At 41.2% G+C, this 24,385-nt stretch overlaps 1 protein-coding gene across 27 annotated transcripts in view; it reads left to right on the top strand.

Annotated features, from left to right (window-relative positions):
• The window catches only part of LOC145516574 (uncharacterized), a 291,214-nt gene that overhangs the window by 22,373 nt on the left and 244,456 nt on the right, over positions 1 to 24,385 (top strand). For 6 of the 27 annotated variants that reach the window (XR_014061498.1, XR_014061493.1, XR_014061491.1 and 3 more), the window contains exons 5-6: positions 19,885 to 19,946; positions 20,770 to 20,849. The exons of 3 other annotated variants lie outside the window; for them this stretch is intronic. Coding sequence is in view for 8 of the 24 variants with exons in the window: in XM_081517909.1 (XP_081374035.1) it covers positions 20,247 to 20,324; positions 20,492 to 20,574; positions 20,770 to 20,849 (241 nt within the window). In the remaining 16 variants the exon portion in view is untranslated. Of the gene's footprint in view, positions 1 to 1,332; positions 4,413 to 8,427; positions 10,958 to 17,483; positions 17,804 to 19,884; positions 19,947 to 20,228; positions 20,325 to 20,491; positions 20,575 to 20,769; positions 20,889 to 24,385 lie in introns of those variants that run through there. 18 more of the 27 variants (XR_014061504.1, XR_014061495.1, XM_081517913.1 and 15 more) reach the window with 8 other exon arrangements.

Genomic DNA, 24,385 nt, shown 5'->3' with positions numbered 1-24,385 from the left:
TTTCACCCTGAGATCTGGACACTAGCCACACGGTGACATTGCTCTGAAGTTGCCCCAAATGCTGATCCCCAAAAAGAAATGTGCACCTCTCCTGTCTGGGCCTGCCAGTCACACCCAGTGAAGTCGTACTTTTATGTAAAGTCTGGCTTTTCAAACAAGAGCAAGAAATTGAGACAAGGACAGTTTTAAGGTTGGGTTTAGAGGACTGTGCTATGCTCTTTTGGCTTGTTTCTGAGCCAAGATATTAAAGAAAAAAAGAAAATCAATGTTTGCAAAGCAGCTGATAAAGTGACTGCAATTATTTTGGTGAAATAATTTCTTTGAACATAATCTCTAGCATAGATTCTGTCCTCTAGGCATGAAAGTAAATCTTTGTTCCAAACATGATTTTTCAAAAGAGATAATGCGTGTAGGTGCTTAGCCTGCATAGCAAGCACTCAATAATTATTAACTCCTTGTGGTTAGCTGAAACACTAGGGCTGTAAGTTGGCAGCACTGGGCTGTGGTTCCTCTGTGTTAGAGAACAATTTTAATTATGGCAGTAGTGCTTTTGATCCTAGACTAGAAATCTGTCTCAGCTCTAAGGTATTTTTATGCTATTCACATTTTAAGCTCCTTACAGAAAGCATTTTCTCTTGAGTTGCTGTCAATTTCTTGCTTTGTGTCTGTTAATATTTGCTTATATATTTAGTTGCTCCTATGTTGGGTGTATATATATTTATATTCTCCTCTGATTGATCCCTTAATAATTATTAACGTCTTCTTTGTCTCTTGTAATTCTTTACTTTAAAATCTATTTTGTCTGATATAAGTACTGCCCTGGCTTTCTTTTGATTTCCATTTGCATGGGATAATTTTTCCCATCCCTTCACTTTCCGTTTCTGTGTGTCTTTAGATCTAAAGTGAATCTCTTGTAGGCAGCATATATACAGATCTTGTTTTTGTATTCATTCAGCCACTTGGTGTCTTTTGGTTGGATTATTTAGTCAATTTACATTAAATTGTCAATTAAAGTATTAGTAATTATTATATGTATGTTCTTATTGCTATGTTGTTAATGTTTTGGGATTGTTTTTATAAATAACATTTTCTCTTGGGAGAAAAGGGAAAGGAGGACAGTGATACACAATATGTTGCATCCTACTTTTTTCTTCCCCCTTTCTTTTTTTTTTGACTCTATTGAATTATTCAATCGTACAACTACCTGGAGAAAATTTCTCCTAATTAAGAGATGGGTTTAATTCAGGTCTCTTCTGGATAACCAGAGGGATGCGGCCAATGACCTGGTGAGATGGGTATTTTGTCTGAACAACAATCCTCTTTCCTATTCAGTAGGTTATTGACTCAACTACTTTCCTCTGGAGACTTGGAAGGAATCCACTGCAGACAGGATCTGAGCACTGGAAGATTGGAGGACATCTATCTCTCTTGAAAAGAAGACACCCATTCCATTCTGAGTTGGGATGGGGATTAGCATGATTACATTTGTTAAATTCCTTCATTAATGTGGCTGTTATCTAGCAGTCAAAAGCAAAATTCAAAGAACCATGAAAGTGAAAGTCGCTCAGTTGTGTCCGACTCTTTGCAACCCCGTAGACTATACAGTCCATGGAATTCTCCAGGCCAGATTACTGGAGTGGGTAGCCTTTCTCTTCTCCAGGGGATCTTCCCAACCCAGGGATTGAACCCAGGTCTCCCACATTGCAGGTGGATTCTTTACCAGCTGAACCACAAGGGAAGCCCAAGAATACTGAAGTGGGTAGCCTATCCCTTCTCCGGGGGATCTTCCCGACCCAGGAATCGAACCAGGGTCTCCTGCATTGCAGGCAGATTCTTTACCAACTGAGCTATCAGGGAAGCCTAAAGAACCATAGATCCCTGACAAAGTTGCTACTTTGAGCCTCTCTTCCAGGGTGAGAGGAATCTGCCTGGGGAGGCTCTTGCATCCCGTTAGAAGTAGAAAAATGAATAGACCCACCTCTTAGGGTCCTCTCATTATATTATGCTCATTCTTGAAACCTGTCCCTTTTCCTCACTTCTTCTTGAAATGGTGTCCTAAGGGAATTAAGAATTTTCATTCCTCCTTTCTTTCTTCCTTCTATGCATTTTTATGGTCTTTTCCTTTGAAGGGACACATATTTTACATATTTTATTCATTGCCTTTTTTTTTTTTGAATATCCACTCTGTGATAGCACCTTATTTCTAATGGTGGTGATGATTTAGTCACTAAGTCATGTCCAACTCTTGCGACCCCATGGACTCCTCTGTCCATGGATTTTCCCAGGCAAGAATAGTGGAGTGGGTTGCCATTTCATTCTCCAGGGTATCTTCCCAACCCAGGGATCGAACCCTGTCTCCTGCACTGCAGGCAGATTCTTTACTGACTGAACTACCAGGGAAGCCCTTACTTCTAATAATATAGAACAAAATATCTATCTCCTTTAAACCTCTTTAGTTCTGTATCTCAGAATATGCCCACTCATTGCTGGAAAATGCATGTGCAGGAGAACAGTGAACATTCCATAGTGGATGGTTTCTTTTGGGAAGATCTTCCCATCACATTCTCTGTGAAATCCTATGTTCTCTCTTATTGGAATGGGGTACTCACTGGGGGGAGAATTTGCATAAATGATACCATTATTATGATTGTCAAAATATTTTTGACTTTACCAAAAGGATTATGTTTGCTAATAATTCCCAGTATTTGTGTGGTCACTTAAAACTCTTTTAAAACACTCATCTTTTCAGTAGCAGCATGGTCTCTTTAGCATGAAGTTTCTGTTTTCTATTAAATATGGTGGTTTTCTTATTTCTGATTCAGAGGAGAGTACCCTACCACTAAGCAGAACCCTGGGTGACATGCTATATGGGAGGCAATCTTTTAAGTGTCTCTCTTGTTCATAGAAAACTTAGATATGTGAGGTTTGATAGAAGTAGAAATGAATGTAGAGGGGGAGGTTTAGAGGATGTTGTTTTCTAAGTATAATGTATATAACTGTCATGGACATAGAAAGGGATGATTCAGTTCACAGGGAAAGCAGGCAGAGTGAAATCAGAAGATCGTATAATCAATGCTCAAGTTAGTGGTTTCAGAAATCAAGGTGCTTCTCTCAGTTGCTGGATTCAAAGTTATTTTGTAACCTGATGAAGCTTCAGCTCACATAATTAATTGCTTCAACAGATCTCCTCAGTGCCATCCTGTTTTGCCTTCATTTTTAATTCACGAGTCCTGAGAAGTGGCTCTCACACTTGATGTGCTTCAGAATCATCTGTGGTTTATTAGACATACAACTTCTGGAGCTCCACCTCTGGAGAGTTTAGTTCTGCTAGAGGGCCCTGAAGCCATACTTATGATAAGTAACCTAGCTGGTTGTGATACAGGGGCCCATGGAATGGACAATGAAAAATGATGATTTAGTGGTGCTTGGGATTTAGGTAGATTTTATAGAGAAGGAATACCTGAAGAACAATCGGGAAATGATTGGGATGGGCTGCCATAACCTCACAGAAAAGTCACTTAAATTAATCCCCTCATCTGACTAAAGCAAGATTGTTCACATCTTATAATTATATTCAACAAATATTAGATAAACATCCAAGAGTCTTATCCCAAATATTATTGAAACATAGTTTTTAGTAATAGTTGTTTTCTTCCTGGAAATTTCTAGAATCATGATTTTGAAAGCTCTCTTACAGTTATAGCATTCAAAATAAAAATTGAAGGTTTGAAATGAACAGATTCATACATCCCATCTCACTTTAATAAATATTTACTACATTTCCACCAGAAACCATGTCCTGGGTTAGTATCTGGCTTTGCCTTCCTTCATGTCTAGTGGTAGGAGACAGAAGAAAATGTCCCTTCTAATTATAGAACAATGAAATATAATTAGTGCCATAATGCATGGACTTATAAAGAACAAGGGAAATGAGATGAAGAAGCAAGGTTTTTGACCCCCCAAAAATCCTTTAAAGATAATTTTCTGGTCTAACAAAGACTTGTTTCACAAAGAAAAAATTGGGGCTCAGGATTAAGAAGACTTCAGTATCTTCCTTCATTTGTGTGAAAGACCTTACTGATATGTGTACACTGCCATGTGTGAAATAGATAGCTAGTGGAAAGCTACTGTGTAGCACAGGAAGCTCAGCCCGGTGCTTTGTGACAACCTAGAGGAGTGGGATTGGGGTGAGTGAGAGGGATGCTTAAGAGGGAGGGGATGTATGTATACATACAGCTGATCACTTTGTTGTATAGCAGAAGCTAACACAACATTGAAAAGCAATTATACTCCAAAAAAAAAAGTATGTATGTGTATAACTGAGTCAATTTGCTATATAGCAGAAACTGGCACAACAATGTAAATCAACTATACTTCAATAAAACAAAAAAAGAATTCCGGTTCTAAAAAAACAGTCTCCATCATGCTTTCTCTCCCACTCACGTGAACTTTGTAAATGATATTCTGGAGGATGTATATATGTGTTCGTTTTGGTATACAAATGAAAGAAAACTGTAACTATAACTTTATTACCCTGTTTTCTTTAATCGTTTATTTTACACAGGCCTCTGAATCTTCTGAAATATCTTGGTCACTAGGATTATCACACCATCTTTTTTTAACTTGGTGGGTTGTTTATATAAGCTGGCTTGATCAGCATACATGTGCTTCCCTAAAACACGATTTCCCAGCTACTGAGGACCAGCTGTGTAGGGCTATGGAGTTAGTGTCAGAGTTCAGCTATCAGGTTCTGCTATCTGAAACCTCATGCTTTTATGAAAATAAATGCATTTTGGGACAGGATTTGATGATATTTTGACCAGTGACATATTTAAAACCTGGGCTTCCCTGGTGGCTCAGTGGTAAAGAGTCCACTTGTCAATTGATCCCTGGCTTCGGAAGATCCCCTGGAGAAGGAAATGGCAACCCACTCCACTATTCTTGCCTGGGAAATCCATGGACAGAGGAGCTGGTGGGCTACAGGACTGGGGTCACAAAAGAGTTGGATACAACTTAGTAGCTGAACAAAAACAAAAAGAATATTTAGAACTTAGGTACCCAAGGCAAAGCAGCACCAAACAAAAACTAAAAGAAAAAGAAATAAAAGAAATACTTCTCTACACTACTTGTAAGTCCCTAGCAGGGTTGCAAACAGTCAAGGAATGATCCTTTGAACTCTATATTTCTATGGATAGTGCCCCAGTTGACTTTTGAGTAGGAGGCTCCCAGAGCAAGGCCACATAACATAGATACTCGGAGATAGAAAGCTTCCTTTAGGGGTGAAGTTGAAGCATTTAGCAATTGTGAAATCTCTTTCCTGGCAAGCTCTAATCTGGGGCTAACAGCGTATAAAAGATCTTAACGGTTTATAGCAGAGCCCCTAGTCATATTATTTTTAAAACACGGAGCAGTTAACAAAATTTAGAGTAGGTAAAGTGCACAACTGTGTGATTTTGCCTAATTCAAATGTTAACCTCTAATCTGGGGCTTGAGGGCAAAGCAGAAACCTGATAAATGTTGATAATCTGTCTCCCCAAGAGTCTTTTTCTTTAAACTCAATAGGAATCAGCTAGCTTTGCCTATCTGCTCTCAGAAAGAAAAGATGGAGTTGCTAATTCGCTAAATACTTTTGGATAAATTCCCAACTTTGTTTTAGACAACTGGACCAATTATGAACTACTTGGAGAGCACTTCACAGAACAAACTGGTAAAATAAAACATCAGAGTGTTCCATTCTGATTTAGGGATTTTGGAGTAAGCCCAGGAGTTAGGAGGCCTGGTTTCAATTTCCTGCAGTGTAGGGGTGGGTGGGACTTTAACAGGATGTGTTTGAATTAGACCCAGCTTTGTAGAATACCTGTCACTTTCTAGCTGGATGACCTTGAACTTACTTAGTTTTTGCAGCTGCAGATTTCTCATCTATAGAGGGTGCTTGGGAAGTATCTGTTGTGAGTGAATCCTTACTTCACTAGGTGGTTAAGAGAATTAAAGGAATGAATTCATGAGTGGCATTTAAGACAGTGCACAGCTCAAATGTAGCATATGGTCAATAGGGGTAATTATTTTTCCTATTTCTAGCTGACAGTTTTGCACAAGTCATTGTATCTGTATTAATCTCTCTTTCCTCTACCTAAAACACATTTCATGGAGTTTTGGGGATGAGAATTAATGGAAAGAATTTTATGAAAGTGCCTGGCTCACAGTAGGTCCTTAACAGAAGAAAAAAGACAAATGGAATTTGCCCCTGGGTATCTGGGGTTCTCAGATCTTCTAAACATGGAGTTTTGGATTGCTCACTCTTTGTTCAGTCTTTTGGTTATCACTACTCGAAAGTGGAGATGGAATGCAAAGATTTGACCAAGAAAAGGAAGATCCACCACATTTGGGGACAGTAAGTGAAGCCACTCAGAATGAGTGGTTTAGGAAGGTGGCCTTAAAAGCTCTAGTTAAGTTATTTAGCAGGGCCTAGCAGAAAGAGCTTTCAATCTAAAGATGTCAAATAAGTAGCAGCAAAGAAAATATCATTTGTTCTTTTGGTAGTTTCTACAGTTTCATTGGGAGCACAAGCGGAGCATACAGCAGGCAACAAATGAATGCTTGTTGATGACACACACTATTGGTTGTACACCCAGTGGTCATTCTCTTTTTCCCCTTGGTGATAGAAACCCAGTTTTGATCAGTCAACAAAAGGCCCAGCCCCAGAAAAGTGACTCATGGTTAGTCTAAATCAATCATGGCAATTGTATTCTTTCCCAGTGATTGATCTAGAAGTGGTCATGTGACACAGTTCTGGCCAATAAGACATAAAGAAGATATCTATTGACTATTTCTGGGAGATGTTTTTCTTCTGAAAAGATAAATATTCATCATGAGATGAATTTTTTTTTTTTTTAATTTTGCCCTCATCCTATCATGTCCTATTTGGAACCCTATTGCCTGAAGAACTTGTAATTGAGGCAGCCATTGAGGCAGACTTTGAGGGGAAATTTTGCCAGTACAATGAGAATGTCAATGCAGAAAGATGGGAGGAGCCTGACTGCTTCATGGTATTTTTGAGTTAAAAACCAGCCCCAAGGCCAACACACTTCTTAAGTAAATATTAATATCATGTGTTCTTATGGTTTTGTTGTTGTTGTTCAGTTACCCAGTTGTGTCTGACTCTTTACGACCCCATGGACTGTAGCACGCCAGGCCTCCCTGTCCCTCACCATCTCCCGGAGTTTGCCCAAGTTCATATTCATTGCATCAGTGATGCCGACCAGCCATCTCATCCTCTGATTTCCTCTTCTCCTTCTGCCCTCAATCTGTCCCAGCATCAGTGACTTGTCCAATGAGTCATCTGTTAGCATCAGATGACCAAAATACTGGAGCTTTAGCTTCAGCATCAGTCCTTACAGTGAATATTCAGGGTTGATCTCCCTTAAGATTGACTAGTTTGATCTTGCTGTCCAAGCAACTTTCAGGAGTCTTCTCCAGCACCACAGTTTGAAGGCATCAGTTCTTTGGCGTTCTGCCTTATTTATGGTCCAGCTCTCACAACTGTTCATGACCATTGGGAAGACCGTAGCCTTGACTACATGGACCTTTGCCAGCAGAGTAATGTCTTTGCTTTTCAATACAGTGTCTAGGTTTGTCATCACTTTCCTGCCAAGAAGCATTCGTCTTCTTTTTTCATGGCTGTAGTCATCGTCCACAGTGATTTTGGAGCTCAAGAAGAGGAAATCTGTCTCTACTTCCACCTTTTCCCCTTCTATTTGCCATGCAGTAATGAGGCCAAATGCCATGATCTTAGTTTTTTTAATATTTAGTCTTAAGCTGGCTCTTTTACTCTCCTCCTTCACCCTCATCAAGAGGCTCTTTAGTTCCTCTTCACTTTCTGCCATTAGAGTGGTATTATCTGCTCAGTTGGTAAAGAAGCTCATGGTTTAAGCCACTGTTAATCAAGTTGTCTGTTAATTAGGATTAATCCTGGTAATAATAATAATAATAATGAGAACACTTAGGGTCCTTACTATGTTCTAGGAACTTACTAAGTGCTTTGTATGGATTCCTTTAATCCTCACAATAACCCTAAAAGATAGTTGTTATTATTATTATCCCTATTTTATATCTGAGGAAATAGAGGCACAAAAATATTAACTTGCCCAGTGCTACAATAGAGTAAACTGCAGAGTTAGCATCTACATCTAGTTTTTTGGTTCTACTACTATATTAAGCTATGTAATGTAGTTTAAATATTTATATAAAACATAAAAGTTGTCAGATTGATTGCCTTTTGTTGACCAGAGAGCAACAAGAAAACACCTGAATCATAATTTATTAATATAATATTAGGAATGTAATAGCCAACAACAGACTGGTTCAAAATAGGAAAAGGAATACATCAAGGCTGTATATTGTCACCCTGCTTATTTAACTTATATGCAGAGTACATCATGAGAAACGCTGGGCTGGATGAAGCACATGCTGAAATCAAAATTGCCGGGAGAAATATCAATAACCTCAGATATGCAGATGACACCACCCTTATGGCAGAAAGTGAAGAAGAACTAAAGAGGCTCTTGATGAAAGTGAAAGAGGAGAGTGAAAAAGTTGGCTTAAGGCTCAACATTCAGAAAACTAAGATCGTGGCATCCAGTCCCATCACTTCACGGGAAATAGATGGGGAAACAGTGGAAACAGGGGCTGACTTTATTTTTCTGGGCTCCAAAATCACTGCAGACGGTGACTGCAGCCATGAAATTAAAAGACGCTTGCTCCTTGAAAGGAAAGTTATGACCAACCTAGATAGCATATTAAAAAGCAGAGACATTACTTTGCCAACAAAGGTCTGTCTAGTCAAGGCTATGGTTTTTCCAGTAGTCAGGTATGGATGTTAGATTTGAACTATAAAGAAAGCTGAGCGCTGAAGAATTGATACTTTTGAACTGTGGTGGAGAAGACTCTTGGAGAAGACTCTTGAGAGTCCCTTGGACTGCAAGGAGATCCAACCAGTCCATCCTAAAGGAGATCAGTCCCGGGTGTTCATCGGAAGGACTGATGTTAAGCTGAAACTCCAATACTTTGGCCACCTCATGCGAAGAGCTAACTCATTTGAAAAGACCTTGATGCTGGGAAAGATTAAGGGTGGCAGGAAAAGGGGATGACAGAGGATGAGATGGTTGGATGGCATCACTGACTCAATGGACATGAGTTTGGGTAAACTCCAGGAGTTGGTGATGGACAGGGAGGCCTGGCGTGCTGCGGTTCACAGGATTGCAGAGTTGGACACAACCAAGCGACTGAACTGAACTGAACTGAATAGCCAAGCGCATATATAATGGCTATTACGTACATCTACTAAATAGATTAAACATACTTTTTCCTATATCTTCAAAAATATGTAAAAATGTCACCAATGTACAATGTAACAGGAAGCGTGTAATGAAAATGTTATTTTATGGGGGAATGGTTTACTAGTGAACAAATAATTTGAAATGTTCCAAAAATTAAAATCATAGAGAGTAAAAGACTGGATTTCACTCAGTAACTATGCAGTCAGAGTCCTGAGATGAAAAATTGAAGAATCTATCATTGCTTCAGCAAGTGATACTCCTAAGTGAAATAATTCAAGCTTGGAAAGAGCTATTTTTACATCTTTTTGAAAGGATTTGTACTGAAAATGTACTTTAAATTCATTTACTTATAAGGTGATTTTTCATGCATAAAGCTAATAATAAGGTATCCTAATAATAAATATTGGGCTTCGCTGGTGGTTCAGTGGTGAAGAATCTGCCTGTAATGCAGGAGATAAAGAGGATGTGGATTCGATCCCTGGATCGGGAATATGCGGTGTAGGAGGGCATGGCAACCCACCCCAGTATTCTTGCCTGCAAAATCCCATGGACAGAGGGGCCTGGCAGGATATAATCCATAAGATCACAAAGAGTCATTCATGACTGAAGCAACTGAGCATGCACGCACACACAATAATAAATCTAACATGAAAATGAGACTTTTTCTCCCCTGCCTCCTCTTTTTCACTCAAAGTAATGATAAGAAAAACTCTTATAGAGCCTTCCTGGTGGTCCAGCGGTTGAAACTTTGCCTTCCAATGCAGGGGTGCAAGTTCAATTCCTGGTCAAGGAGTTAAGATCCTACAGGCCTTGTAGCCAAAAAACCAAAAACAGAAGCAATATTGGAACAAATTCAATAAAGACTTTAAAAATGTTCCACATCAAAAAAATCTGAAAAAACTCTTATAGGAACTAGGAAGGAAAGAATTGCCATTTGCTATCTTTGTATATGTGTTGAAATGGGATTCTAAAGAGAAGAGAACAAATTAATTGGAGTATTAGTTCCAATGTTTGTAGTGACAAGTAATAGAAAAATCCAAATCAAAATGACTTAAACCATGAAGAAAATTAATTATCTCACTTTTCAAGAAGACATGATGTAGGGACAGATATAGACCTTATATTATAGAATTGTATTGAAAGTAAAACGAATGAGTTCCTGTAAAATCCTTGGAGGAGGGCACATAGCTATCATTCAATAAATATTAGTTACCATTATCTCGTTGGCTAGATTTAGACAAGGATGTGTCTGTACCAATCACTGAAAAAGGGAATGGTGTTTTCATGATTATCTTAAATTCTTTTTTTTTTTTTTTTTGAGCTAGTGAGCTAGGGATAGGGTCACCTTGTTGACAGAACCCTGAATAATCAGGATTCTGTCAACAAAGAAGTAGGAGAATGGCTGCTGGTTGAGAACAAATAGTGCCAATACAACTGTGTTTCATGCTACTGGGTAGAAGATCTTTAAAAAAAGAAAGAAACGAGAGAGAGTGGGGAGAGGTGACAGTACAATGAACAACAAATCTAATCAAGCACTGAAGATATGGAAATGTATAAATACATCGATTTTACTAAGAACGACAAACAAAAGAGAAATAAATAAGAGTCAATGAAAAAAAAAAGAAGATCTTTTAAAGTGCTTTATTATATTTAGGTGTATTGACTGTCTGAGGAGTCCAGGAAACCAGTAAGACCAGTGTGAAATTAGAAGAGGCCCTATTGACTTAGGCATTGTGCATGCGTGTGTGGTGGTCAGCTGCTCAGTTGCATCTGACCCCTGGCGACCCCCATTGACTGTAATCCACCAGACGCCTCCATCCATGGAATTTTCCAGGCAAGAATACTGGAGTGGGTTGCCATTTCCTACTCCAGACTTAAGTGCTGACCCACCCCTAAAATATGGGAGTTCACATTGTGAAAATTCATATTCACAAATTAGGCTCCTTTGTTAATTTGGTTTAGAATGACCAGGGTAAGTCTAGATTTGGAAGGGGGCAGAAAACACACCACTCAAAACCTATATACTTGTCATATCAAGCGACTGCCCCTAAACTGACTTAAGAAGTTGGAGATCTCAGCCTCTTTTCCCCCAACAATGACATTCTCTAACCACAGGTGGCATTTGGCTAAACTTAGTCTCTTGCGTTATTCCAGTTCTTTGTGCTGATCCCAAAGGCTATTCTTATTATCCCATTATTCAACACTCACCTTTATAGTTGCTTAGTTTAGAAGCAAAAAGAGGGAAGAGCCTTCTACTCAGGGATTTTTGTTACAAGGAAGGGAAATCTACTTAAGCTGGTTCAAGTAAGCTCATTGAGGGATATTACTTTAAAATACAAATAACCTTCATGAAGTCCAAATGTCACCAGACTTCAGAAAAACTTTGGGAAAGTGAAACTCCGGCTACTCTCTATCCTTTTGGGATGTTGTGGTAACTTACACTCATCTTTTTGTATAGGCCCAAAATGGCACCTAGTGTTAATTCTATACTATTTAGCATAGTCTCTCAGTTCAGTTTCTCTCCACTGACTCAGTCTCTCATTGTCCTAACTTTAAATTCCTGAGACATAAATTTGATTAGTTTCACTTACCAAACCAGGTGCTGTTTATCATGGAGATGAATTTGTGACTCCATATGTAAAGATACTCTATTGTAAATGGATGGAAAGTGAATTATTCAGGATATGTGACAGATTACGATAAATAGATTAAGCATTGAACTGAGAGCTTAGAAACCCAAGTTCTAGTTCTGATTATGTCACTATCTATTTGTATCGTCTTACTTCTGCAAAAGATGAAATCAAAATAGATGTTCTCTAATGTTCTTCTTACCCTAATATTCTATAACCTGTCATCTCATAATCTGTGACATAATTCCTGAAGTTATCAATTTTTTACATCAACTGTGTTGTACCTGGGCTTCCCTGGTGGCTCAGAGGGTAAAGAATGTGCCTGCACTGCAGGAGACCTGGGCTTGATCCCTGGGTTGGGAAGATCCACTGGAGAAGGAAACAGCAACCCACTTCAGTATTATTGCCTAGAAAATCCCATGGACAGAGGAGCCTGGTGGGCTACAGTCCATGGAGTTGCAAAGAGTTAGACACGACTGAGCGACTAACACACACACACACACACACACACATTGTACCTAGATTGATTCCTTGTACCTAGATTGATTCCTAGATTGATTCCAGCTCAAGAACTTCAAACTTATCAAAGATGTTTTACACAACCTGCTCTGAAGTGCTTACTTCTGGGAGTACTTTCTGTTGAGTTCATCTCTGAGACCTGAATTTTTATTTATAGCCAATTTAGAAGATTCTAGGAGGAAGGCAATGGCATCCCACTCCAGTACTCTTGCCTGGAAAATCCCATGGACGGAGGAGCCTGGTAGGCTGCAGTCCATGGGGTCGCGAAGAGTCGGACACGATTGAGTGGCTTCACTTTCCCTTTTCACTTTCATGCACTGGAGAAGGACATGACAACCCACTCCAGTGTTCTTGCCTGGAGAATCCCAAGGACGGCGGAGCCTGGTGGGCTACTGTCTATGGGGTCTCACAGAGTCGGACACGACTGAAGTGACTTAGCAGAAGCAGCAGCAGCAGCAGAAGATGCTAGAGAAGTTATATCAAAAGAAAATCCAGGACCTCTGGATGAGGGTGCATTGAGTAAGATGCACAGTAGGAGTCTATTAGAGTGTTCATTGTTATTTTGTTAATGAATAAATAGTAGATGTTCAATATTTATATCTTGCTAAATCTATGAGAACTTATTAAATACTCATTACTGATATTGCCATATTTAATAAGATTCACTGTAATCAGTTCAACATTGTGCCTATTTTGAACATAGAAATAGTTCTAAGAATTTTTTTTCATATTAAAATAGGGTTAAAATTGAATGGCTTACTAGAATTCTCTGCTTCTACAATAACACAGGATTAAGAAACATGTGGATAGAATTATCAAAGGTTTAAAGCAGAAAAAATTCATATGTTTAATTGTAAGTGGAGAATTTGAAGCTAGACAGGGTGCCTCATGAGGGGGTGATGCACACGGAAACCACATTTGTAACAGTCACGGGAGCAAGATTAGGAGCTGCTTGGACTGTCTTCATGTGTTTGGTTATAGAGGAAGGAGAAGATGGCATTTCTTTCTCCAGTGGGAAGCCTGGGTGAGAAAGCAGGATAGGCTGGTGGAGACAAGTGAGGGCCCTGGAGTGAGACATCATCCTGGGCGTGTCCCTACATCTCTGTACTTTGGTTCCCTCTCTTCGTTAGGCTGTCCAGAAGTAGACACAGTTTCAATGCAAATATTGGGAGGTGATCTTCAGAAAACACTGATAGGATGATGGGGAAGTGAGCAGATGAAGGGAAGATGGCCAATGAAAGCGGAGTTATCAAGTGTGTTTGTTACTATTGCGGGACCAGAGCTTCACTTCCCCACTGGGGAACTCTGAGAGCCAATGTAGACCACCCACTGCAGAGCCAATCCACTTGAGGAGCAGTCCTCTTGACCATTGGTTGAAGGATGCTTCTAAGGGGGTGTTAATTCTCTGGCACATCTCGCCAAATATAGTCCAGGAAACTCAGCTCTGGCCCAGAGATGCAGGTGTGGGCACAGGGAAGTCTGCCAGCTTGCACTAAAATGAGGGGTCTGGAGCGGATGGGCAAGCACAGGCAGCATCTGCTACAGTCTTCACCTAGAAGATGGAGGTGATGATTGTATCTACCAGAGATGGTACTTATGAAGATTAAATGGTACATGCCAAGCTCTTAGTATAGTACTTGGCATATACTAAGTGTTCAAAGTTTCCCAGGTGGTGCTAGTGGTAAAGAACCCGCCTGCCAATGCAAGAGATATAAGAGACACGGGTTCGATCCCTGGGTCGAGAAGATCCCCTGGAGAAGGAAATGGCAACCCACTCCAGTGTTATTGCCTGGAGAATCCCATGGACAAAGGAGCTTGGTGGGCTAAGTTGGACATGACTGAAGCGAGTTAGCACACATGCAATGTTACTTTATTTAATTTTTAAATATTATTAAAATCAGATCAATTTGTTTGATGAAAAGTGATGAAGAATCTGCCTGCCAATGCAGGAGATGTGAGTTTGATCCCTGGGTGGGGAAGATCCCCTGGAGAAGGAAATGGCAACCCACTCCAGTATTTTTGCCTGGGAAACCCCATGAACAGAGGAGTCTGGTGGGCTCCAGTCTGTGGGGTCACAAAGAGTCAGACACCACTTAGTGAATGAGCAGACAGGCAGGCAGAGATGCCAGGCAGCGAGCTGTCTGGTGATAACACTTTGCTAGGTCAAGGGAGAAGAGGAGCAGAAGCTGCCCATTGTCAGTGATCTGGGAAAGCATCCTTGCCCTACATGAGAGGCTGGGCCCAGGGCCTTTGCGATCCTCTCGTACTCTGAGTTTCCATGGTTTACTCCGATCTGAGTGGCTGCAGCAAAAACATCTTACACCCCTGCCGTGTGCCCTCCGCTCACACAATTTCTGCTGCAGCTGTGTGGACAGGCCCCAGTGCTGCTCCTGGGGGCCCATCCTGAGCACCTGTTACAGCCCCTCTCAGCTCCCAGTCTTGGGGTTTCTTCAAGGCAGGGTAGATTGGATGTGTAGGGGAGTTAGTGCCCCTGAGGGAGGGAATTTTAAAGGAAGACCCAGTTTTTATCTTCTGTGGGATGGTGGGACCCGGGGAGAGGTGGTAGAACAAACGAAGTTAAAATATACTTGCTAAGTTAGAGCTCCATTTGAGGTGCTCTGAGTGGAGCTGGGGTGGAGTGGGGATGTTTGAGAGAGGGGAGCTGAATTGTGAAGGAATTCAAGCATAAGCCAAACAGGCAGAGAGAAGGGAGGGCGGTTACATTTGGAGAGGCCAGCAGGTGCATAGGTGAGGTGGACGGAGGGTAGGGCCTGGAGTCCAGGGGGCAGGGAACCACAGGAGGTGGAAGAGAAATATAATCCAGGTCCTATGAAAAGGAACTGTCCTGCAGGCATGGGAAGCCTCTGAGACTTTTAATTAGGAGAGGGACTGGACCAGATTTGTGCTTTGCTGAGTTTTCTCTGGCTGCAGTAGGAAGGGTAGACCTGAGAGAGATGTTAGAGACAGGCAGTTCCAGCAGAGGGGAAGACGGATAAGGACAACTTGACCCAGGGCCATGGAGCAAGGGGGCTGAAGTGATTTGCATCATCAGTCCTTTTAAAGGACAGAAATAAGGAAGTGGAGGAAGTGAACAGAGGGAAGCAGCAGAGGGTTAGAGGCCACAGGAAAGCATTTAAAAAGAACTGCCTTCTCAGTTGCTTCCTCAAATGGTTTGCAGATGAAACAAGCCTTTCCCCCAACCACCTCCCTTGAAATGGGCCCTAGAAGGACAGCTCTGCATCTTCCCTCTAAATCCACTACTAACTCACACCCAGATTCATTTCTAGAAGCTTTTAGTTCAAGTGAACCAACATTAGCATCTTCTTCAAAGGTCTTTGGATTGAGTATCAGATTCCTTGGTTGTTTCTTGGCGTGTGGAGCCCTTTTCCTACATGGTACAGAAAGATGCCTTGGAACAACATGTGTTGGAATGTGAGGGAAATAATGTGGACTGACGCCAGCCATTTGCAAGCATGATGGGTTGAGGAAAGACTCTTTCCAAGTTTATCCTTTTCCTTGGAGATTGGGTAAAATACCAGGTGCAGTATAAATAGAGTCCTTTAGGAAAAAGTCAGGGAAGGGGATCTCTCCATTACAGATGAGCTAAAAATTGATAAGTACTCCCTGCAATTACACAAAGACTGAAAGACAAGGCAAGGGAGAGTTCTTTACATGTGTGATCCATAGAACCCCAGAAACCCATATGTAACAGTTTATGATTAGAAGAGAGCAGAGACACCAACCCTTGGAAGCATCTTTGTGATACATTCCAGAGCAATAACGTTGCATTTTACTCTTAATGAAAAATGACATTACGCAGTAAAGGAAAACTGGTCTCGGTAATCCACTGATTTGTGTTCAATGATAGTAACTTCATTCTTGGATCTTGCCATCCACAGTTTTCTTAGATTGCACTATTTTATCTCCAGATGTGCACAACGTCTTGAAAATTACTCTAAGTAAACTGAATGTGTGATACTTGAATACCACTTTGTAATACGTGCTTGCTTATTGCGATGTAAAAAATATTGTAATCAGCTTTATGTATCTTAAAAATTGTGCATTTGATGTAGAATATTATGGTCTGTAGCCCTGGTAGATCTTCAAGCCACTGCTGGCTCTTAATTCTGCAGGGCTTCTGGCCCTGTTTTCTAAACTGGGGTACTCAGTGCATTTGGGGCGTGGTAGATGGTAACTCTACCACGACCTTAGTGGTAAAGAATCTGCCTACGATACAGGGGCCTCAGGAGACATGGGTTTGATCCCTGGGTTGGAAAGATCCCCTGGAGGAGGGGATGGCAACCCACTCCAGTATTCTTGCTTGGAGAATCTCATGGACAGAGGAACCTGGTGGGCTATAATCCATGAGGTTGCAAAATTGTCGGACACAACTGAAGCGACTTAGCACACGCACAGGCAAAATTAAGCAGTAAAAATGACAAATCGGTTCTCTGTGATGATGTAGGTGGAGGATGGGGGTGGGTAGGTGGGAGGCAGGTCCAAGGGGGAGGGTATATGTGTATAATATAACTTGTTCACCTCACAATAGAAACTAACAGAGCATTGTAAAGCAATTATAGTAGTACTAGTTAGTTGCTCAGTCGTGTCCGACTCTTTGAGACCCCATGGACTACAACCCACCAGGCTCCTTTGTCCATGGGATTTTCCAGGCAAGAATACTGCAGTGGGTTGCCACTTCCTTCTCCAGGGGATTTCCCCACCCAGGGATTGAACTGGTTATACTCCAATTTAAAAAAAGCAAAAGGCAAAAAAAAAAAATCAGCACATCTTCTTGTAGTATGTTTATTTGACCCAAATAGAAAGAATACAGAGACATTAAGGAACAGATGTAAAATGTGTTTGTATTTCAAAAATGACATGAGATCATGGAGAAACTTTGTATCTAGAGCTAATGCTCAAAAACACTTTCCGGCCCTCTAGAACTCTGTACCGCCTCACTTCCTCCCCCAGGTTTGCTCACACTCTGCCCTTGTTACAGGTGCTGCAGAGGAGGAAGAGGATCACAGCTCTAGCCTTGGAAAGATGCTGGGACTGGAGTCAGATTAGCCTTGTCTTGTCTACTTAGTAACCATGCTGCCATGAGCAAGGACTCTTATTAAATGTTCTGTCTTACTTTTCTGTTACAGAATGGGGATAGTCTTCCCTATTCCATAAGGTTGCTAAGATTGCAAAGTAATTTGATTACAAGCATCAAACTGAATTTTTGTCTTCAGTGAAATGAATATAAACTTAAAAATCACTTCATGTACAAAGCTGGCTTTTTGAAAACTGGGCCTCAGGCTTTCTGTGTGCTGCTCGGTAATTTTTACCTTGGTTTATTTCATAGTAATGTCGTGGGCTCTTTTGACACTAAAACCCTTTGCATATCAAATACAGTGAAAGATTTTTTTCCCCTCCCACAAAGAAATACATCTCAATGCTCACTCCTCCAGTTCATTCTGATTTCTGTCCAAACGTCACTTCATTGGAGCGGCCTTCTGTGACTAACACATCTGACCCTACCCATCACCCCCCGCCCCCGCCGCCGACCCTCCACTAGTACCCTGTCCTTGCTTTTTTATCTTCTCATATCGTGTACCACCCTCTGAAGTGCAATTATATTTCTCATGATTGTCTATCTCTCACAAATAAGAAACAGCTTGACACAGAAGGAACATGTTCCCACCCCTCACCCCTATATCCTTAGTGTTTAAAACAGTACCTGGCTCACAATAGGTCCTCTAAAAATAATTGTAGAATGAAGCAAACGATATTTGGGTATTTTTTTTTTTCACCTTGATACATAGTCCTTCAGGTCTGTCATGTCTCTATATTTGACAGTGACATTAAAAGAAGATATTTCTTTATTATAAAATACCAGTGCTGTAACTCTCATAAGAAATGGCAGCTGATGGATGACTTCAGAGTAGAGGATGCTGCAGGAAGTGGTGGGGACTGTGTGTGGGGGAGGCAGGGCCTGCCTGTGCTGGCTGGTGAGGTGGAGGTCAGAAATTTAAGCTCTGGACTCAAATTTCCATGGTTCAGGCCTAATGTTGCCATATCTCCTAGTTTCTTTTAAAGAAGACAGAAATCTCCATTGATTTTTTTTTTCTTGTTTTAAAAATTAATTAATTAATTTTAATTGGAGGCTAATTACACTATTATAGTACACATGTGTCCCCCCATCCTGTTTTTTAAATTTTTTTATTTTAGTGCCACAGGTACATTGTTTTTGGTTGCTATTGTTTGTTATTTTAAAAATTAATTTTTATCTCCATTGATTTTGAAATGTTGACTCAAAAAAAAAAAAAAACAACAAAAATCAACTTTGCAGGCCAAACACAACACTTCTTTGAGGTTGCTTTTGACCCCTGAGGTATATACTTTTCAGTCTCTAGGAAGCCTCAGAGATGAAGTAGGACACATACATGTGGTTAAAATGGTCCTGATGGGCTCTGGCCCTCAGTGATGGCCTGTTAGGCCCGGCCAGAATTTATACAGTGTGGCAGGGACCTGGGCTGCCGGCCCTAAACTTCCAATTCAAAGTTAACCAGTCCCAAACCACCCTCCTGGGTTGGTCTCATCTTACCATGCTCCCTTCTGCAACTCCTCAGCCACTTCCCAACTGGTGCCCATTTGGTTTTCTCTATAAGTTTATTAGTCTCAGACCACTTCACATGCATATGCAACCTCTTTTGAGCTCTGACAGTACCCCTTAAAGCTCTTAACATGGCATTGGTATCTCCTTTGCTAGAGGGTAAAACACCTGAGGATTATTAACAGCTGTGCATTTACTGATCTTTTTGCCTCAGCGATGCCTAGTGCAGAAAATTGCCCATGCATCTGAGTAAGAAATGTTGGTTTGAGCTCTACCAGGGTAGGCACTGGTCTAGTTAGTTCCTAGAACAGTGTCTTATGGTGGTATACAATACAATAAATACATACTTATTGATTGCACGACTGTCTTCCTCAGTACACATCTGTCAATTGAGCAGCCTTTATTGACACTGAATTTCCAGCATCCACCCCTTCTTCCACACAGTTTCAATCTCTCCATGGTGATGTGGAGAAGGTCTATTAATATCGATAGATAAGACCATCCTCTTTACGTGATACTAGCAGAAGTTCAGCACGAAGAACGATTTTCTGCTTGCCAATGTGATTTTTAATGTTGGTATTTATTAGGTAGGGTATAATTGTATGCAGTGCTCATGTTCCATGAACTAAGTTAAAAGAAAGTCTTCAGAGTTGAAAACAGTTCTTTTCTATTTGCCACTTTGCGGCCTGTGGGATCTTAGTTCCCAGACCAGGGATGCAGTGGAAGCATGGAGTCCTAACCACCAAATGACCAGGTAAATCCCAACCAGTTCCTAATTTAATAGCATTCATTCTCTTCACAGGAAAGTGTAAGTGACGATGACCAGCAGTTTCCAAAGTCTGTTAGTCCAGTGGCTTAATCCAGGTAACCAAAGGTTACGCACAGCTACCAAGGGTATCCCTGAACAGTCTCACCCTGTGGTGAAACTTAGCCTCTGTAGTATAGTTAGCCTAGTAGTATACTTAGTAGTAACTTAGCCTATGGAGGCTTGCCCTGCTCCTTGCAAGATTTCTTCCTCTCTGCCCATTCCCCCCTCCCCCACCCCCATCCCACAGCAAATCCACTTAGTAAGTGACTTTCAATATCAATTGAATTGCTGGGGGGGAATTTTTTCTTTAATGGAAAAAAAAAATTCTCTTCACACAGGTGCAATGGCCTACTTCAATGAAGAAAGGCTACCTGGATGCCCACAACAGAACCCAGTTTTGTACAATAACCCCCCGCTGCAATGTGAGGCTCCAGGTAACGAGATCCGTTTTCACGCAGCCTAGTGTTAGCGTGGTGCTGCCACTCACTGTAAAGGTTACTATCTCTCTTTTATTGTCATTACAAAAGCTAACTGCAAAACCTGAAACCTTGCTGGGAAATTGCCTACCTGCACAAAGAACACAGAGACCCTATCGTTTCAGGGTTCAGTTCTTTCCGAGCACTTTTATAAAGGAGTTTTTGTCTGCCTTGTGAGGCTCCGACCACAGAGGAGCTGGAAATCCAGGTTAGCTGCGAGCTTAGAGGGTTTCAATGGAGGAGGTGCTCTTGGGTGTTTGCATACAGGTGCTTTACAACTTAAGTCACAAAGTTAATTAAAACTGCAACCCTGATACATTTTAGATAGTGGGGAGGGGGAGAGGAGAAAGACAGGGAGAGAGATGGAGAGTTTCCGGCTGAAAGATGTCTCCTGTTTTTGCAGATCCTATCGGCTTTTCTTGAAGGAGGTGTTACAGGGTGTTCATTCTCCTGCTGTTTGCTTTCAGCACCCTCGGGCTCAAGGTTTGAATTCTATGATCACAATGTGGAGGGTGTTGGGAGGTATTTATTTTTATCCCCACTGCCAGCATCATCACAGTGTGTGTGTGTGTGTGTGTGTGTGTGTGTGTGATTCAAATTCACACTCCTCACACGCACAGCACGCAGGCCTGAGCCAGCTGCTTTCCCCAAGGCTGAGATATGGTTAAGGTTCATGTTTTGCCTCATTAAAAAGCTGACGGCAGAAATGTGTGAGTGAAACCTGCCCTCACAGTAACTTACCTAACAAACTTGAAACGTGTTCCGAACGTGTGATTTGTTGTTCAGTGGGAGCCCAGGATGAAGAGTGTGTGTGTGTGTGTGTGTGTGTACGTGGGTTAGCTGTTGCAGACACACACGGCAAATGCTCTCTAGATCGGCTCTCCCTGCCTCCTTACTAACAGAAGCTGGCTTTCCCAGGGGGGCAATGGGTTCAGCTCAAAGATCGAGTTTCCCCTGGGGTGGGTGTGGCCGTGTGACCAGGTTTCGGCTGACTGGACTTGGGCAGAGGATTCTGTGGGACTTGCAGGAAGCCTTCTGTAAAGGGAGGGCAGATACTTTTGCCCTTCCTGATTCCCTGCTGCCTGGAAAGCTGATATGAGGCTGTTGCCCCAATTAGCCATGCTGGACTCCACGGTGACCTTGAAGACAGAGCTGGGGGTTGAGCTGTGGAGCAGGAAGAGAGAAGGTGCCTTGGTCCCTGAAGATTTTGCTTAGCTGTCACACCAGCTCTGACCTGCCTCCTTTGGTTTTTCCTTAGGAGAGAAAATTCCTTTGTGTGTTTGGGTGATTATTTTTGGTGTCTGTCACAAGTAGTCAAATGCAATTGCTAACTGATGTATCAACTTGAGGTTTTACATTAACGAGGCCTGATTCGATGGGTGAATGAGCACAGAGGACACGGAACAGTGTCTGGCGCCAAGGGTGTGTGTAAAAAAGCGAGCTGTTAATTCCCCTTTGGGGAATTATTACACTTACCAATCATCTCTGAGTTTACACTTTAATGTGGTGAATACCCATTTTAATTCAGGTTTGTGTTAGAATTATAAGGGTTCTAGAAAAGTGTCAGTTCAGCTTGGTTGTCCTAACTGACATATTCAGCCCACACAATTTGAGTGTGTGTTAGCTTCTCCATTTGTTCAGGAAATGTTTATTCAGCACCTGTTATGGGTGAGGCACAGCTTTAGATAATGGTGAAGGTCCAGGGGGTGGTTACATAAAGGAAAATAAGAGGAAGACTCTGGCTTCAAACATACAGACTAAGAAAGAATTAATAGTAATAATAGCTAACGGAAAAGGCAATGGCACCCCACTCCAGTATTCTTGCCTGGAAAATCCCATGGACGGAGGAGCCTGGTGGGCTGCAGTCCAAGGGGACACTAAGAGTCGGACACGACTGAAGTGACTTAGCAGCAGCAATAATAGCTAATGTTTACTGAGCACTGATGATCAGCTGCAGTATTTTACCTGTATCATCTCATTTTATACTGATACCAGCCTTTTGGAGTACACAGGTGCTATTATTTTTCTAATTTAACAAGGAGGGCTCTAGAGGTATAAATAAATTCAGTAACTTGTGCAAAGTCATAGTGATGAAATTGGAAGCTGCAAATGGTACTTGTGTGCTCTTAATCTCTGAAGTGAAAATGAAACTGTTGGTCACTCAGTCATGTCTGACTCTTTGCCATCCCATGGATGTAGCAGAATGGGCTCCTCTCTCTATGGAATTCTCCAGGCAAGAATACTGGATGGGTAGTCATTTCCTTCTCTAAGGGATCTTCCAGACCCAGGGATTGAGCCTGGGTTTCCTGCATTGCAGGCAGATTCTTTACCATCTGAGCCACCAGGGAAGCCCCTCTTAGTCTCTATACAATAATTATAATAATTGAGCAATTTATTGAGCCCATTTTATGTGCAAGACCCTACATTGTGTTGTAGGGCAGTGGTTCTCAAAGTGTGGTCCTTGGACCATCTGCCGCAGTGTCACCTGGGAAATTCTAGAAATGCAAATCACAGGCCTCACCGCAAACATGTTGCATCAGAAGCCCTGGGGTAGGGCCAGTGGGTTGGCTTTAACAAGCCTTCCAGGTGATTCTGGGGCCTGCTAAAGTTTGACAACTGCTGTGATAGGGGATGAATAGATAAGTGAGATTTATTTAAGTTTGAAAGAGGGTATGTGTGTGTTAATCCCTCAGTCGTGTCCACCTCTTTGTGACCCGAAGGACTGTAGCCCACCAGGTTCCTCTGTCCATTGAATTCTCCAGGCAAGAATACTGAAGTGGGTAGCCATTCCCTTCTCCAGGGGATGTTCCCAACCCAGGGACCAGACCCAGGTCTCTTGCATTGCAGGCAAATTCTTTACTATCTGAGCCACCAGGGAAGCCCTTGGAAGAGGGTAAAGCAGGTATAAAAACAACTATAATTCAAGGCAAATAAGATGCAGAAGGACTGTAATCCTCCTGAGTTTTAGTTTGCTGCCAGATTTTCTTATTTAAGAGAAGCTAGAATCTAGATTTTAATGGGAAGTCTCTCAACTTTATAATTGGAGCCAAAAGAGATTAAAAAAATATCTTTGGATTAGGGGCCCACCCTACTCCATTATGATTATGTCTGCAGTGACCCTATTTCCAAATAAAGTCACATAATTTGGGCTAGGACTTCAAAATACCTTTTTGGGGACACGAATCAATCCGTAACATTCACTTTTAGATAGTGTAATTCAATAGCTCAGGTTTTTGTTTCCCTTATAAGTCTAGACTAATTCATTAATTTTTTCCTTGTTACTTTCTATGGGAATAATTAAGAGGATATGATATACCTTAATGAAACTTTAGAGTCAATGTGTAGATATTTGAGTACTTTAAAATCAACTGAGACTTGGAGCTAATGGTAAGGCCAATGACCTTTGCCCTGTGCTAAGATAGAACACACAAAATTAGAAGATACCTGAGAAACTTGTGATTTTTGAGAACTTGGGTGAAGAAAGTCTACTTTGCTAGAAATCCAAATAGTCTGTCTAGCTTAAGGTCAAGGCCCAATGGCTGTAAAGGGCCCTTTGAAACACTTCCAGTATTTGACTAGGGTCTGGCTAGCCATGGAAATGTGGTGAATTTTAGATATGAGATGATAGATCCAGAAAATTCACAGACATTCAGATAAGATTCTACCTCTCTATGTAATTTGTACCCCAAAACTAATAGGAAAGATTGACAGAAAGGTCAAAAGATAGGCTCATATGTTCTGAGAAGGTCTTCACTCTTCAAGAACTAGAAAAAATTAAAAAAAATTAATTTGAACTTATTTTTAAGATATAATCTTTAATTGCATACTTCTAGATTTTTGCATATATTTTACCCTGTCTTTTGTGTGTGTGTCCCTGCGTGTGTATTTTTTGTGTACTTGATTTCAAAGTTAACCAGCTTTAACCTAATGACTGAATTAACATTAAGTGTTTACTGCTTTGGGCTTCTCCAAGGATTTCTAAATTTAGAGTATAGTACTTTTTAGCACTATCCACGGTT

Source organism: Giraffa tippelskirchi, chromosome 8, assembly GCF_054371585.1.
Source record: "Giraffa tippelskirchi isolate mGirTip1 chromosome 8, T2T-mGirTip1v1.2.pri, whole genome shotgun sequence".
In the NCBI taxonomy this organism is placed as follows: domain Eukaryota; kingdom Metazoa; phylum Chordata; class Mammalia; order Artiodactyla; family Giraffidae; genus Giraffa; species Giraffa tippelskirchi.
Note: the sequence above shows the minus strand (reverse complement) of the source record. Positions and strands in the feature narration are given on the sequence as shown.